Source organism: Grammomys surdaster, unplaced genomic scaffold, assembly GCF_004785775.1.
Source record: "Grammomys surdaster isolate TR1022 unplaced genomic scaffold, NIH_TR_1.0 279, whole genome shotgun sequence".
NCBI classification, from domain to species: Eukaryota; Metazoa; Chordata; class Mammalia; order Rodentia; family Muridae; genus Grammomys; species Grammomys surdaster.
In genome coordinates, this window is record NW_021604720.1 from 11,935,556 (window position 1) to 11,953,277 (window position 17,722).

Below are 17,722 nucleotides of genomic sequence, written 5' to 3' on the forward strand. Positions count from 1 at the left end.
TATATATATATATATATATATATATATATATATATATATATCATCCTCAACTCTGCTATTTATTCCTCTTTAACAAATCTTGATGCTCAGGCCCTGCCGAGGACCAATAGCATCAGTTTCTGGGGATGGGTCCTGCTTAATCAGGCTTCCCTCTGCAGGGGTCAAGGGTCACTCTGGTTTACAGGAATTTGAATGTTCTGACCTGTATCCTTGGCCCTGTGCTTTGTGTTCTCTGCCCTCTGCCCTTGGAGAGAACCCACAAAAGAACACATAAGAGAGCAAGTATGAGAAATCTTGTGGTGGATGCTGGCCCTCCCTTCTCCACCATCCTCATTTCCCAGTCCCCCATCTTTTGCCGTCTTGGTTCAGTTACGAAGGAGGTTTCAGCCCCTCGGAGACCTTTCCAAGCCACTGCACAGATTAAAACCAACCCCAAGCACTAAATCATCCATGGTGTCAAAATTAACCAAACACAAGATTTCTTCAAATATTTAATCAGTCTGGATACCTCTGTCTTCCAACCCAGTTGGGTAAAAATTCTTAAGAAAGCATGTTTAAGGGGTCTTCATAAAAACTGGGCTAAGATGCAGGGAAGGCTGAGGTTGAAAAGACTGAACATAACATGTATCTGAGGCCTTTGGAAGGAATCCTATCACTTTACAAACTCAAAATGAACAAAGAAAAGGTTAAACATTCATACAAATTGTAAAAGGACAACTAAAACTTCTTTTATGCTGAAAATACCAGACGTGATTTTAAAATAGACTCTTTAAAAACCTTCAATCCTGCTGTAGTGTGTTTCCATAGCCTTCTCAGCACATGCAAGAAGCAAACTAGCTATACCCAGCATTTCCCATGAGCTCATGAGGACTTTTGCAAAGCAGCAATGCAGCAAGAGATGGAGGAAGGCGAGGAAGAGGTGAGAGCAAGCTACTCAGTCCTTGAACACAGACTCATACCCCAGCAAACCTAATGGATTTAAGATGGAAATAAATGGAAGACCTTGAAGAGTCACTGGCAACCTCACATCAGGGACCAAGGAGAACACTTTTGGATAACTGTATCATAGGAACTGGGGGCAGGATGTCCTTCAGAGTGACCATCTGCAATACAGGTAGGGGTCAGGATGCTAGGTTGATGCCCCAGGGAGATGTTCAGCAGGAAAGGTGCAATGTCTGTCTCGCTCTCATTCTTGCTGGTTTCTCCTCTCCTCCTGTCCCTCGGTGCTGGTGAAAGGCAGTGTCAGAGGCCTTAGCCCGAGGCTCAGAACGGATACTGTGACACATATATCCGCAGTCGGATCACGGAGCTGCCTCTGAAGTTGATGACAGTGTTGACGGTGATCATCTCCAAGTCCAGCTGGATATCCCGAGGCCCTTTGATGGGGCGTGTCATCACCAGGGTGGCACTGATAGGCCCCGTTTGCTGTGGACACAAGCAGGGGCACTAGTCAGAAATGATACGATGTTAGTGGAAGGGCTGTCTGGTGGCAGCAGTCTCAGTAAGGAGGCTGTCTTAGCCTGCTTCTGTGAAGCTGGGTCACCTGGCCACCTCAGTGGTGCTGAGTTTTTCCCAGCTTTGCCCACTCTTTACCTGGTAGGTCTCACCTGAACGTTCACTTCCTAAGGCAAGCTTTCTCTGATTCCCCCAGTCTAAGTCAGACTCTGCCACAGGGGGCTTTAGCTTTGCACATGAGAGAATTATTACTGTATATTGAGAGAAAGAATATCTTACAATATATAATCAGGTGTGCCACAGCCTTGATCCATCTCTGCATCCCTAGAATACAGCGTGGTACCATTGTTTAGAACCACGGACTTCTAGGCTCCACCAAAGATCTATTGAGCTAGGATCTGTAGCTTAACAGGATTCCAGGTGCTTGGTGGACACATAAATAATTTTAAAATGCTAACCTAAAAACACCGAATTCTGGGGTGGGATGGGATAGGGGCCAGCTGCCCTTATGTAAGGATTATCCTAAAGGTATATCTCATTTTGCCATTCTATCAACAAGCAAACTGAGGCCTAGTGAGCTTAATAACTGATTGGGGCCATCCGGGGTAGAGCTTGAGAGCTCCATTTCATTTTTCTGCCTGGTTGTAAACCTCCACCCCCTTTTCATCATTCAACAATTATCAGAAGAGATGACAGACTTTTAGTCTTCTCCCTTGCGACGCCCTAAATAGAGGTACCCAGGATCAATGCAACAGACAGATACAGATGTGTGCAGAGGACATAGTATGAGTGAGAACACGGACAGGCTGGATAATCACTTCTCAGAAGCTGTAGTACCCAGAAAATGAAAGGAACAAACTCCATGAAATCAAGGAACTTGGCCTGGATAAAGGCACACCAAGCATTTACTTTGTCTCCATAAAGGGAGGGCTCCCCACGAAGCTTGGCACCTCCTCCAAGGTTGCTCACTGGCGTGACAGAGGTGGGGCTGTCAGACAGGTATGGGCCAAGCACTAGGCCTGCCGTGTCCATTGGGCTATCAGCAGTTACAGCCACGCAATTTCCTCCTGGCACTGGCTTTCGGTATTCCCGTCAGCATCCACGTAGTTGGTACCTGTTTGTGCAGACTTCCTTCTCAGCCCTTTCATAACCCCAGAGCCCAGGGCCAGGACTTCAGCGGGGACCGCTGTGCAGAGAGATGGCTACAACATTCACTCATTCTGTCAGTTTGCACTGTTTACTTCAGCAAAGGCCAAGGGTGCTAAGGGCCTTGACCTGAAGGTGTCTGTGAGGAAGACAACTTGCAGATATTCATGTCTAAACCGAAAGTGGAGCAGGGAGACGCTGCCAGGCTACTCTTCTGAACAATGTCTTGACTGTATGAGATAGTGCTAGACCCACGTAGCCTTGGAAGTCACTGAATGCAGGCAGGCAGGGCCAGAGCCTTTGCACCCTGGAAAAGGCTTGCCCATGGCACCTGGAAGTGCTTAAGTGCCTTCTGGGACTGAGGACAGCCACCTCCCCCACCAAATTCAGATTTTAAGGCATTACTAAAATACCTGCCCTAATTTGGTGGCTTTGGTGACCTCTAATTCAAAACAATGGAGGGAACATATCTCATAAATGGAACATTTGCCTAGAATGTATGAAATCCTGGGTTTGATCCCTAAGATCTTACACACCCCAAAGTGAGGGTCATATGAGGTCAGGCATTTGGTTACAACTTTTGCCCATTTCCCACTTAGTCCTAAACAGTAAGAGTTATGACCTTTATATTCATAAGGTCATACATGAGTGCAATACTTAAGTATCTGACTCGGCTTTTCAATCAACGGGTCCTCTAGTTCTCCATTTCGTGGTATGTACTTGGCTTTGTTAGTTTGTTCTGCATATGCACCTCAGAGTGTGTGCTTGGGCAGAAGCCACATCATGCTTGTGTCTGAATTCAGTGCCTGGCTCAACTTTGCTATAAGTGAAGGTGCAAGAAGTGTGCAAGTGGGTGACCAAGGAAAGAGCGGAGTCGACAGCCATTCTGACCCGTCACCATGTCTTACAGAAGCAAGCCGAGATGATGTCACCTAGGTGTGTGTAGTTTGGGGCAGCAGGGGTGAAAATGGACAAAGTGCTTGACAGCTTCATGCCCTTCAGCCCTGCATATTTGTCAAAGTCATTCCGTGTTCCAGATGCCGTGGAAAGGGAATGACTTCAGCTAATCCTAAAGCAAATAACATTAGGATCTTCTCTAGATATCAGGAAATTGAGACTGAGAAGAGTTAGATAACATGCTCGAGATAACAGGATTGGGGACAACTGGAGAACACTAAGGAAGAGGACTTAGTCCAGTCACAGTAAACAAAAGGGAGCAGCCTCCCGAGCAGGGTTCTGGGCTCTGGACATCAGCACGCTCAGATGCCCATTGATCCCACCAGCTTCAGAGTGCCACTCTCAAGCCCCGTGGCTTCCCCAAGTCTCACTCCAAACCTTAGTTCTGATCTCAGGAGCAGTCTTGGAGACCTTGGCTACCTCCCCCCATCCTTAAGACCCTTTGGTCATTTTATGGCAGGCATATGTCCCTTTGTTGCTTCTATGCCTCTTCTGAATAAAAATAAAAAAGCTTGCAGGTCATTCTTGGTCATAGGGAGATATAAGCTACAGGCAGCTTTGAGCTCAGTGTCCAGTGTTCCTTAGCTGCTATGATAGTCTGGGCCCAGAGGAAGTTCCAAAGAATGGGGTCTCTCTCCTGGCCATTCCATGTAAAGGATAGTCTCCTTTTTCTACCATCCCTGGGCACCTCTCAGGTGGGTCACTAGAGTGATTATGGACCCTGGGGGATTTTAGTGGGTGGCACTCAAAGGAGTGACCTGTTGCCTAGACAGGGACGCCTCTACAGAGCTCTGCTTGGGGCTGGAATTTAACTGGGGCAAGAAGAGTTAGTGATAAAGTCTTAAATCCCTAAATGGTGAAGGCCATCTCTTTACCCCATAACTAGGACTCCTGTGTTTCCGATGAAGGACACCGGTGGGTTGGGCTTACCTTGAGAGGACAGTAAGCCCACCAAGACTTGACAGGAGTGAGTTTCTTGCACACACCAGTGCATATGAGCTCAAGGAAGGAAACACACACACACAAACACACACACACATACAGTGACGCACATGTACACACATGTACCATCCATTCATCTCTTTCATCTTGCAAAACATCCTCCACTACCTCTTCCAACTTTCCCCAAAGCCTTTGATCCTTCTTCTTTGGTTGGAGCCAGCTCTAAACCATCTCCACAAGTCAGGTCGTCACACATGACCTGATTCTGTTTGGTTATCACTGATAGTGGATGATGTTAGTGAGAATACACTAGTCCCTAAGATTGACAGTTCCAGAAGCAAGTATTGAAAGATTCTGTCAAGGGGTTGGGGGAAGGGAATGAAATTCAGAGATATGGCTCTGTCATAGGCCCTTGAATAGGTCTCAGATTAAGTGTATAAAATGTCCATAGGCCTGTTCCCAGTGGTGACTGTAGAGGATCATATACAGGCTCCTGGGTTCAGTGGGCCAAATTGTGACAGCGAGGTTTCAATCCAGGCAAGACGGAAACATTGTAAGGAAATAAAAGAACTCTGAAGATGATTTTAAGAGTCTGAACCCAGGGAAATGGGTGTTCCTAAGTTACAAGGCTCTCTGTAAGGAGCATGGGCAAAGAAGGAGGCAGGAATGATAATGTATATGTCACCTGGATGAGGCCACAGTCAGAATGTGCAGTTCTATGTCAACCTGACACAAGAGAGAACTCACTGGAGAGGAGGGAGCCTCAACTGAGAAAATGCCTTCATAAGATGGGATGCAGGCAAACCTGTAGGGCATTTTCTTAATCGGTGATTTATGGGGAAGGTCAAGCTCATGATTGGGTGATGTCTGAGCTGGTGGTCCTGGGTTCTATAAGAAATCAGGCGGAGAAAACTGTTAGGAGTGAGCCATCAGCAGCATCTCTAGGTGACCTCTGCATCTGCTCCTGCCTTTAGGCTTCTGCCCTGTTTGAATTCCCATCCTGACTTCCCTCAGTGATGGACAAATGAACCCTCCCTACCAGCTTGCTTTGGTCCTGATGTTTATCACAGCAATAGAAATCCTGAGACACAGGACATGTAGCGATCACCAGAAACTAGAAAACACTGGAAATGCTTCTCCTCTAGACACGGGGCATACAACAGCCCTGGAATGAATTGGTGTAGATGCAGAAATAATTTCAGACATTTTGAGTTTCAAAAGTATAAAGGAAAATATTTCTGTTGTCTTATACTACCAGGTTTAGGGGGGGCATTTGCTACAAGAGCCTCAGAAGGGAATACCCTGTCATGTGTGTGTACATGTGTTTGTGTGTATGTATGTGTGTGTTCATGTACTTGTAGGCATTATGCATAGGTGTGTATATGCATGTCTAACAAGAGTTCAACACCAAATGTCTTTTTCTTTCTCAATTGCTCTCTACCTTCCTCCCAGCCCCCGAGACGAGGTCTCACTATAGTCCTGGATGGCCTAGACATTGCTATGTAAACCGGGCTAGCCTGAACTCACAGAGATCCATCTACTTCTTTCTCCACAATCTGAGTGTTTGGATTAAAAGGATGCCACCATGCCTGGATCCACTTCTTTTTTTGAGACAGAGTCTCTCACTGAGCTAGAAAGAAGCTCACCAATTCAGCTAAGCTGGTTGGCCAGTAAGTACCAGGGATCGCTGTCTCCAACTCCCAGTGCAGAGAGCTCAAGTACATATTACCCTGGCTTCACTGTCTAAAACAGATCATCTATAGAAATGAAGTCCTAGGACCTTCCCCAGGACAAGTGTTTACATGCATACTGCGATATGACAAAAATGGTTATAGACCAGTGTAGGTAAGCCACTCCAGGGACTGAAGAGATGAGAAGTCCGGTCACATACATGTCACGGTACTAGAGATCTATCCACAGTGTGGTACTAAAGGTATACCCACAGCATGGTATTACAGGCATATACATGGCATAGTATTGAAGGTACATAATTTATTATAGAAAGTAGACACATTTTAGGACATGTGCTATAATGTTTTCAAGCTTTTTTATAGTGTTCTGTATCTGAGCTATTTCGAATCATAGCTGCAGGTGCTAAACAGCACTTGAGATGTGACAAGTGCCAGGGAAGACGTTATTATTTCATTGTAATCAGTTCAGATTTTAAGAGGGCTAATGCCTACTGTGTAAGCAAAGTTAGTAGAGTCCACACTTGAAAACTATACCTTTTTTTTCTTTTTTGCTGGCATGTAAGTCACCAGGAGAGTGAGGACGTAGGGTGTTTTTCAATGCTGTATTTTCAGCTTCTAAATATGCATAGTAAGTGTATAATATACTTGTCAAGATATAAATGAGTGTGTAGGCGAAGGCATGGAGTCTCTCCCGTACTTTTGAAACTAAAACTGTGTCATGGCCTAACTTCTCCTTTCACAGAGGAGGCTCCTGGGACATATGAAGGAAGACCATGCAGAAAGTGATAGACAGCGTCTCTGCACACTGGGCTTCACCTTCCTCTCGTCTTTCCACACTTCCCATGTGATCGGTATGCTTACCTGCTTCCATGAAATGGGACTGTAGACTAGATTACACAAGGCTGTTATTAATGATAGAAATCACCAGGTAGCAAGTGATAGAGGAAGAAGGTGAAGAGCAATAGAATGAAGACAGTCAACATTGACCTTTGGCCTTGACATGTGTATGTCACACACACACACACACACACACTCACACACACACACACACATACACAGTGGCCTTTGTTAAAGATGGCAGTCATTGTTAAAGATGGCGGCCATTGTTAGCGATGGCAGCCATGGTTCGCTCTTCCTCTTACCCGCATATAGAACTCTCGACCCTCATTGCCAGATTTGATCTGGAAAATGTAATAGGCACCGGGGTAGCGGGTTGTTGCTTGCATCTGGAAGATGTCAGCAGGAACAGAGCGTCCTGATACCACATCCATGTCCCGAAACAAGATGGTGAATGGCTGGTCTCTGCAGCCGGTATTCTCAGCAGGACACATACAGCGGCTGACAAGAGAGAGAAACCCATGTGAGTGTTCAGAAAATCCTTTCCAGGCACTGACTGTCTTCTCCCTCACTTGGAAACAAAGACAAGTCATTCTTATCACGCAGTGGTGTAACTGGAGACCATCTCTGCTCCCAGTTCTGATCTGAAGGCTCTCTAGAATATAGATGAGATCTGCTTCCTGGACAATTGCTTTCCCCGGAATCAGATATTCTGGCTACTAAAGGATTTAATTGGCTCTCTGGTCATCAGAACACCAGAACATTCTCCCGTATGTTTCACATGTGGCGTGTATGTGCTGATGGCCATATAGCCCTCACTCCCCAGTCAAGGACATGCACTGGCGGCAATATTTAAAAGCGGAGGCTGAAGAGATACCTTAGCAGTTATAGGTACTGGTTGCGCTACGAGAGGACCCAGGATTGACTCCCAGCACCCTCCTGGCAGCTCACAACTCATCTTCACTCCTTTCCCAGACATGGTGGCTCACGAGTGTCTGTAACTCCATTGCCAGGGTGATCTGATATCTCTTCTGGCCTCTTTAGGTACCAGGCATGAATATGGTAGATAATATGAAGGCAAATACCCATGTACATTTTTTTAATGAAAATTATATTAGGCTGATGGTTCTCAAGGCTCCTTTACATTCTCTATTGCACTCAGCTCAGCGTGCGTGGGCTATAATTGAAGAATATACAAGAGCTCAGGACTCGCTGGACACTTCAGAAACTCGGTATCAGCACGCCCTCAAGCAGTCTGCCTTCTAATGGGAGAGATGCAAATATTTAAAATACAAAGCAGATCATTTCTAACCCTAAGAATAACATAACCTAACAGAAAGCCATAGGCATCTGTTGCCAAGGAAAGCCTAATAGAGACACCCACTGGCTTATCCATCTTTCCTCCATTCCCAAACCCCACCCCACTGTGGGGCAGAGTTCACAACAGGAGGCAGATACAAAGAAGCATCTAGATTTAGAATTTACTTTGGAAGTAGAACCGACAGTTTTTGCAGGTAGACTGGAAGTTAAGGGACAATGACCTAAAAACAACAGTGTTCACCCCTCAGTGCCGGCCACTTTGTCACTCATCTCTCACCTGGACCTCCTAACAGATTGCCTTTTGTCAAACTAAGTCAAGTTACATCGTCTCCTGCACACTCTTCAGTGGTCACTCGATGAAGCCCAAATGAAAACTGAACTCAAGCTTTAGCCTCTATGGCCTCTATGAGCCTTCTGGATCTTTCCACCCTGCCCCCAACTTTCTCAGGCCAGTGTTCTTCATCCTTCCTATGGGAAAGGAGCTCAACTTCCTATGATCCCTGTAGGCTTAAAGGCCACCCTGGCTTTAATTGCCTTTATGTACGCTGTTCCCTCTGCTCCTCCAGCCTCTCATTAGTTAACAGCCACTCAACCTCCCGCCCTATCCAAAGGTCATTCTCTCAGTGGGGCCTTTAGATTCCCAGAACAGGTTCAACTTCCTCTTTCCTCGTCTATAAACCCCTCACTCAGTCTGCTGTTATGTATTCCTCCATAAACCAATCCACTTGCTGTCTTTCCTCCTCTCCTAGACTTTTGCTGGATCTCAGGAAGTCCACATTGCCAGAAAGTAGCTCAAGCTGGACTGTAGAAGGATTTCTGGTGTTTAGATAAAAGCTAGCATTCCTTTGGAACTTGTGGGGCAGGTTTTCTGTCCCCAGAAGGAGTCCCTCCCTGCGGCTTTTGCCTTCTCTGTAGGATATGTCCACCCTCTGGTCACTCTCTCACTTTCTCCTGCTCTCTCACTAGCTCTTGGTCTCACTACTGTTTTTCTCCCACTCTCTGGCTTCCTTTGTCCTGGCCATGTTTAATCTGTTTCTCTTTTCACTCTCTGCTCTGGACTCTTCCAGTTGTCACTGGATATTTTCTCTCTCTTCCTCACAGTAAAAACCTTCTCCCATAATGAATCAGTCATGCTGGCCATTTCTTTACTGTGCCTTCTCCCACACACTGTTAAGCTCCACCAGAGCAGAGCACAGTACCCACCACAAATCAGAGCACCACTAATAGTTAACAAGCAAAAGACCACAAAGAAGCATCAATGTATCATTTTGTTCAGATTGTGACCGAGCAGCCAAGTCAAAATATCCCTGGTGCCAAAATGGTCACATTAAAATGTCACATGTCAGAAAGAAAATAATTGTTTCCTAAAGGAAAATTGGAAAAGGGAGTGATGGCTCCCAGCTGAAGAGGATCGTGACCAGCTGGGAGAGGGGCACTGAGCTGAGATCTGAAAGATGGGCCACCGGGAGACAGAAGAAATGCCTTCCATCTGGCAGGAAGTACGTGCACAAGCGCTGGGAGGTTGGGCCCACTGGGTATTGGTCAAGGTGAGAACATGCCCTGTTCCAGCTGGTCGTCCTCCTGTACAGGACTCCAGAGCAGGCAAGGAATTGGAAGTGGATGGCCATCACGTGGCCCTAGGGCTTAGAAGGAGGAAGTTAGCAAGCTTTTTCAGGTCCGAAGTTTCACTGGTAGCATCTGATCAAGCTTGCCAGTTGGACAACATCAGTTCAAACAGACAAAACCAGAGAGACCCAAACATGGAGAGTGGATTAATGCACTCTCTGTATTGTGCTATTTGGGGATTTGGAATCCGAAACTGGAAGGTCCCTGTTCTAAAGAATTTCTTGGAAGTACTGCTTATAGCAACGCCAGAGGTGTTGTCACCCCAGTCCTGACTTGGTCTTCTTCTTTGGTCCATTCTTTTTTATCACAGCAGGAATCTTATTGGTTAGCCCTGAATCTTCTTTAAGAGAAGAATGAGCTAGCTGTGGCTAATCCAGTTCATCATCTCCACTGTGAGTGTTCGAAGTTGCTGTGGTGGGGGGGGGGGGATGTTCAAAGTTGACAGTAGAAAGGAAGGAAGGTGTACATGTATGTGCTGTGTGCTGTGCACGTGTGCTTTACATGCAGGATGAGGAACAGAGATGGGCTAGCATAGGGTGTAGATGGGGTGGGAGTAAGGGGAAAGAAAAGAAACAGAAGACTCCAGGCTTGCAAAACACATCCCAGTGCCATCATCTTATTGAAGCTGTCTCCTCAATGTTAGTCCTAACCATGTGATGATTTAGTCATCCATCTGCCTTTAGGATTTCAGAACCTTGACTAGGGCAGATCTCCTGACTCCTTGGCTCAGAAAACCTCCTTTATAAGATACTGACAGCCTCCTAAGCCAGGTCTCCATCCCCTTCCACTTCCCAAGGATTAGCCTTGACTTACTTATCCCCAATCGTCACATAAGGCTCCTCACAGCGGATGGGATCAATACATTTGAAGCCCCCTTGTAGATTGTAGCAAGTCTGCAGTGAGGTGCACGTGTGGTTTCTGTGCTCACATTCATTGATATCTGAAATGCAGGGCAGAGAAGAAGCATGGTGTTAGCCCTGAGACAGGTACTGGGAGTGGGATGAGAGTGACAGCCACATGTCATCCAATGTGGTAGCCATTGGCTCCACACAGTTATTGAGCACTCAAAAAGATGAGCAGTGAAAATTGAGATGTACTTATAACAGGAAAGAGACACAAGATCTCTATGATTTAGTAAAAACAAATTTATAGCATCTTATCAGTGACTTTTATATTGAGCATATATTAAAACTATAAAATGTCTGGACCCATGGCTTTAAACAAAAGATAGTATTAAAAGTAATTATATCTGTTTGTCTATATTATTTTTAATGTGGCTAGTAGATACGGTAAGCCAAAGGGCCCATGTTTATACTAATTCGAGTGACAATTCTGATGTTCATCACCACCATGGATAATTCTTGCTTGTTTTGGGGAATAAAATTAATAAAGGGGCAGTCATTCTGCAAGGGGCCCTGTAGCTTCAGTGTCAATCTGGAGAAGACTTAGCTGTTTTGTATTCAGGGTCTGGACCCTGTGAGAGACCCAGTATACAATCTCTAGGAAGTCAAAGAGGGCCAGCTAGACAAGCTGCCTTCAAGGCAACATGAGAAAGCCGACACTGATCACTCAGTGGGGCCTAGCTATAAGAGGCCTTGGTTAGGTCCAAAGCAATCATTCTTGGGGTTGCATAGGTCTATATGCCTGGCAAGAGAGAGACCATCCCTCAGAAAGTACCATCTACCTCTACAGAGTTCATTCTAGACATGTATAGACTCTCCTGGCCAGAGGAGAGAAGAGAAACATTTCCACTCAGACATCCTGCCCAGAGCTGCCAGATCCAACCACACCCAACCCTGCCATCTTCCTGAAGCAACAAGATTCTTCAGGAGGAGACACCCAGATGCCCATCTGAGTCAGCTCCATCCAGCCCCTCTGGACAGTCTTACCCTGGCAGCTTCGGTTATCATCCAGCAGGACGTAGCCTGGAGGGCATGAGCAGAAGTATGAGCCGGGCTGGTTCACACACTCGTGTTGACAGAGGAATTCAGAGAAGCTGCATTCATCCATATCTGAGAGTGACAAGGTATAGCTGTTGGTTATTTTCACAGATTACTTCTCTTTCCTAAGAGACAATGAATTCAATACTACGAGGTTGCCAATTTACTTCTTGATCACATCTACTGATGGTGAGCTTACACCCTGTAAGGACACCCATTGATATTTGTGGCAAGGAGCAGAGCAGGCACAATGCCTCTGGTGGCCTAGCTGCCTCAGATGTTCTGAGAACATGAGATACGGCAGTCTCTAGCCAGCCTGGAACCATCCTGCAGAGGAGAGCAGGGGGCAGCAGTGTCCCAACAATGCTACCATTACTCTGCATAGACCTTGGCAGCTGACATAGGAGCAGGCATTCCAGAAAAGCTAATTCTTGATCACACACAGAATTTGGCAATACAGGCCCCATTTGCGCCTCATTTGACAGGCATGCCAAAGAAAACATGTTGTTCTTGCATTTGTTGTTTCCCGAAAACTTGCTTTCGCTGGTTTCCCCATGTGACATGTCCTCTGACTACTCTGTAACTCACAGATCACTGATGGCTCAGATCACCCCAAGAGAGAGAGTGTTGGCATGAAGGAGACTGCCGCTTTGTCTTTGAAGAACCCACATATCACATGACTAATGCTTTCTTTATCCAAGAAGGGAACCTCTCCCCGTTTTTTCTGAGCTGTCTCTTGGCCGTGGATGAAGAGTCAGTGGATTTAGGATGTAATTCACTAACTAAAGTTAGCATTATCTAAGCCCCAGCCAGCTTCGCAGAGAACTCTCAGGGTCTCCAGCTCCAGCCCATCATGACAGCTCACCAATTGTTTCTGTGTAGTTTCCAGGTTCCGTTAAGTCCTTTACGAGATGTTAGTCAGTCGTGATATCCATCAATTCCCAAGGCCTACTATGTGTCAATCAAGGCCTACTATGTGTCAATCACGTTAAATGCTCAATATGTCTCATCATATTTAATCCTCACCTCGACTTTGAGAAGGTGTTATGACTATTTAAATTTTTAAAAAAAAAATTAAGGAGGCTCACAGGGACTTTGGCAACTAGACCAAGTTCATAGCTCAAATGATTATATAGGAAATCATAGATCTGAATGTGGCATCTCAGAACTACTCTAATGCGCACGATGAGGTGACATCCCCTGATGTTCAGGATCTAAAATCATCAGACCTGGGAGTGCCAACGTGTGAGAAATACCCTAGCAAAGTTAGCTCCAGTGTAAGATAGGAGGGAAAAGCCCACCCCACCTCCTACTGGGTGAAGGAGGGTCCCCAACTCACTCTGGTTTGCCTTAACATCTGCAATTCCAGAAATCCCAGAAAGTTTATTTTTCCCCCCACAAAGGGCTGTGGCTCCACCCTGCACTGAAAAGCCGAAATAGAAGCCAGGTGTCTGGCAAAGAGTACACGTTAGGCCATTCCATTCCTCCATGTGAAACCCTATCTCATTTCTAGGATCAGTATGGCTTAGCAAATCCTGGAAGGACACGGGGACGAGACAGATCTGGTGCTGTGAAGAGGGGCTACCCCAGCTTTGAGAGCCAACTAAGAATAATAGTGTTCCAGTATCTAGGGAAAGTGCACAAAACACAGTCCCTAGGCCACTTCTAGCTGTCTACAAGGCCTGCTGGAGCCAGGGCTTCCAGTAAAGTTGGTAGAAGGTGGTATCCAATGACCATGGAGAATATACAGGTCATTTAGGATCAAAAGAGAAATCCTGTCAAACTAGAAAGGATTTGAGCTTCTCCTGAAGTCCAAAGTCCCTAATACTTTGGGAAAATTCATTACGTGAGCGTGGCATTGAGGAATGCCAATTTGTCTAGTCTTTATGACCACTCCATGAAGATAGCTTTTTAACGAGGAGGAAACTGAGGCCTGAAAAGCTCCTTGGATATGGGAAGTAGTGACTAACAGAGGCAGAGTTTGAACCCAGCTCTGTCTGGCTCCAGAGTCCCTACCTCAAGGCCCTGGCATCGGTCAATAAATCTCTATGGGATTTCAGGTAATTCCAGAGAAGGTACTAATCCCATCCCATAATGCAAAACTTTCCATGTCCCTCAGTTCTTTGGCCCAGACTCCCTAAGGAGTACCATGAAGAGAATTGAAATGAGGATGAAAGAGGCCTTTCATGCCTTTGGATATTTTATTTCTGGAGGGATGGGGGGAGAGGGGGGGGAGCTGGTCTGTAATCAGGCTGAGGCTCTGTAATTGCTTGCTGTGACTCTGAGGGTGACCTGACTCTGGAGAGAGGTGGCCATTTGTTTCTGAGAACTGTGTCTCTAGAACATTCCAGTCCCAAGGGAAGCTGGTAAACAAGTGACATCGACAGCCCCGGAAGGTTCCTGTTATGGTAAATCCCAAGACTGGGACTCTTTCCATTCTGCTGGATATTTTTCACACCTAGAGCACTGCCTGCTTTTATTTTGAAAAATCACAGGAAACATTACTAACGTGGACTGGGCTAATTTACAATTGCAGAGGACATTAAAACTGGTGGGATGATTTTACTTTAACAAAAAAATGTACAGATAACACACATGCAGAGACAGACAGAGACCGAGATAGACACAGAGACATACAAATGAGCCCATGAATCTGTGTTGTAGAGGATACCACAGACTAAATATAAATAAAATGTGTTCCTTAATTTCAAAAAGTTCTAACTTTCATGATAGTTTTCTGACTGTTTTAACTTTAACTTTCTGGGAGGAAGAAAAAGTTAATAAGATAATTACAACAGACTCAAGAAACTAGCGTGAGAAGAGAATAACAGCACCTAGGCTTGGATGAAATTTATTTAAAAAGTCAATTAATCCACCGCAGCTGTGTTCTGGAAACAAATCGCTAAGATTGACTCTCTCAACAGTCAGGCGTATCCTCACTGACTCGAGACCTGTTTCCTGAATGCTCACTGTGAGCCAGGCCTAGTGCCGGGCCATGATTATTTGAGGACATTCCCAAAGTATATGCATGTATATGTATGATTTACTTACTCAACGTCCTTCTAAGCTAGTGGCAAAATCAATTACCCCTAGATCACAGTCCTCCATAAATATCACCTATACTATTTTCAGGTTTTGGGCCAGTGCTGGGAAGGGACAGATAACTCTCAGATCAACGGGCAAAGTTGGATGAGTTCTTCCTCTCACCCAACTCCATCCCAGATCCAGACACTGGCTGTACTGACTTTTCATTAAAGTCAGATGACCAGGAAGGTAAGACTGAACTCAGGAAGTGACTCATCTTTGTTCTGTGTGGTTATGATCCCAGGACACTGAGAAATGTCTCCAACTAGACACACAACCAGGAAACCAGAGGAAACAGCTGTGATAAATCCCTTCCCCAGCCCCGGATCTCTGAACGGGTGGATGGTGGACAGCTCCAATGCCCAGCCCATTACCGCTGCAGTGAATGCCGTCTTCCTCAAGTTCATATCCTGGGTCACAGCGACAGATGAAAGAGCCGTAGGTGTTGACGCAGGTCTGAACACAGGGATTCTCAGTTTCACATTCGTTCACGTCTGTGCAAAACCAAAATGCATCACTATTAGTGTGACAAAAAAAAAGCAAGCAAACAACCAACCACACACACAAATGAGGCAGAAACATGAATTGGCAGCAAAATCTATCACCAAGAGCCCAGATTCCCAGGTACCCAGGATCCCCCAGCCAGGACCTATCAGACCATGATCACATGTACTGTGAGACTTTATTGTCAGTTTACAGGATCTAGATGAGCCTTCAGGCACACCTATAAGGAATGTAGCCTCTGGCCATGCCTGAGAGGGGTTGTGTTCAGTAAGATAACTGAAGTGGGCAGCACCATCCCCTGGACTTGGATCCTGGGCTAAATACATGAAGAAGGTGAGAAAGAACTAGGTTTCACCACTCTCTGCTCCTTAACTGTGGGTGTCATGTGAGCAGCCTCCTCCTGCTGTGGCCTTGACGTGATAGTGTACTGTAACCTTTTGTCTTGAACCGTTGTCTTTTGAGTTGCTTCATCAGGATGCTTTATCATAACCACAGGGAAAGCAACTAGGACCATCTCCAACACGGACCCTGAAGAGCGAGAACCTCTGTATGCGTGCCCCTCCTAGAGTGCCAAGCCAGCAGGGAGAGGAACACGTCACACACTTCATCTGTGTGTGCGTACGCGTGTACCTACCAGGAAGTCCGCTCTCCCGGACTCACCCACAGAATTCCCAGGTAAAACCCACTCTTTCCCATCTCTGATTTGCTCCTCTCTCACCCCCACTGACTGCTGTCAGATAAATCATCGCAGCAATTCTGAGAATATGATTATTATAAATAAATAGCCTCACTGGTTATTCTTGCAACAGTTCTGCTTTCAGACCATTGCCGCCCCCCCCCCATTCTCCATTACCAAGAGTAATGGCAGATACCTCCTCCTCAGTGTGGTAATGATTTTATGTCAATGCTAGTGGGATAGCGTACCTACAGCAGAGTGTTGTACTGTGTGTCAATTACACATCAACAGAGCGATTTTTGATGCTTCTGAACATTAAGAGACATGCCCCAATTCACATGCCAACAAGGGCCTGGTTAGAACTACAACATGAGTTAGGAATCCCATCATAATGCACAGGACTCATTTTTGTATAGCTCATCGAGGTGAGGGACAGAGGGAAGGAGATCGTTCTGACACTGGCACCGACTGACCCTAGGCAAGCACCCCCTCCCACATGTCACGTGCTTATGGTGGCGGTTCTAGTTAAGAGGTGTTTTTCTCCACTTCACAAGTCCAGTTAAGCCTCTTAAGGCTCTGAAAAGAGCTTTGAATGTTCTCAGAAGTAAAGACTTTTGTGGTAAGCAGCTTTTGAGGGGCCTCATATAGGGGAAAGCTAATCCCATGCCCACAAAGTGTCTGCTTCCTGCCAACTCTGGAGCCCTTAGAGAAAAAACAAACAAATGAACAGCCATGTAGGAAGGGTCTGGTGAGATATCAGGCTGCCCTGGTGCCCACGCACCCAGCACTCATGAGAGACTGGGCATTTCTCCATCTAGACAGGGGCAGGACTGGGCAGAAGAATGTCCCTAGTGTACTAAACCACATACCAGGTTCGATAGGCCAGTGTTGCTGCGCTTTGGGGCTGGCGTCCTCCTGGCCAGACACTTGCCAGTTGGTGATGAATGAGCTCTACCTTGCTTCCGTAGCTCAAAGCTACTATTGGTCGGACCAGAAACGGTTAGAGCCCTCGCACCCTAACTGCCTCTCAGCCAGATTTTCCAATGGTGACTTAAAATCCCCAGAGCGGGGAACTGAGGCAACCGCTCAGTCTGAAAAGCATTTGTTGTGTTAGCATGAGGATCTGAGTTCAGATTCCAGCACCCACATAAAACGCCAGGCATAGTTGCCTGAGCTATGCCCACAGCTAGAGAGGTAGAGATCAGAGGATCCATGGGGCTTGCTGGCCAGCAGTCTGAATCCTGAGGGCAAGGTGTCCCAAGTGACTCACCGAGCCCTTGGCTTTCCTCTCGACTCGGCCACAATCAAGCCACCTGACTCTGACCAAGTGGCTTTACCTTTGTGAGAGTCAGTTTCTTTATCTGTGGATCATGGCCACAAATCCTGTCTGTAAGACTATTGATAGGGTCAGTGAGGTTTACAGGACATAAGCCCTTTGAGGAGACACAAGGTAGAATGATTCCAAAAGCTTGACACGATCCGTAACAGCCTGTGTGACCCGTGGGCCCTGCTGATGCAATATCCTGGTGGCCAAGTGCCCATGT

At 46.1% G+C, this 17,722-nt stretch overlaps 1 protein-coding gene across 2 annotated transcripts in view; it reads right to left on the minus strand.

The window, feature by feature from the left end:
• Window positions 1–478: 478 nt before the first annotated feature.
• Window positions 479–17,722, minus strand: part of Fbln5 (fibulin 5) — a 65,501-nt gene continuing 48,257 nt past the window's right edge. For both annotated transcript variants that reach the window (XM_028777328.1, XM_028777327.1), the window contains exons 7-11: window positions 15,373–15,492; window positions 11,864–11,986; window positions 10,788–10,914; window positions 7,334–7,529; window positions 479–1,425 (exon numbers count right to left, since the gene is read on the minus strand). In XM_028777328.1, coding sequence (XP_028633161.1) covers window positions 1,264–1,425; window positions 7,334–7,529; window positions 10,788–10,914; window positions 11,864–11,986; window positions 15,373–15,492 — 728 coding nt within the window. In that variant the 3' untranslated portion in view covers window positions 479–1,263. The remainder of the gene's footprint in view (window positions 1,426–7,333; window positions 7,530–10,787; window positions 10,915–11,863; window positions 11,987–15,372; window positions 15,493–17,722) is intronic.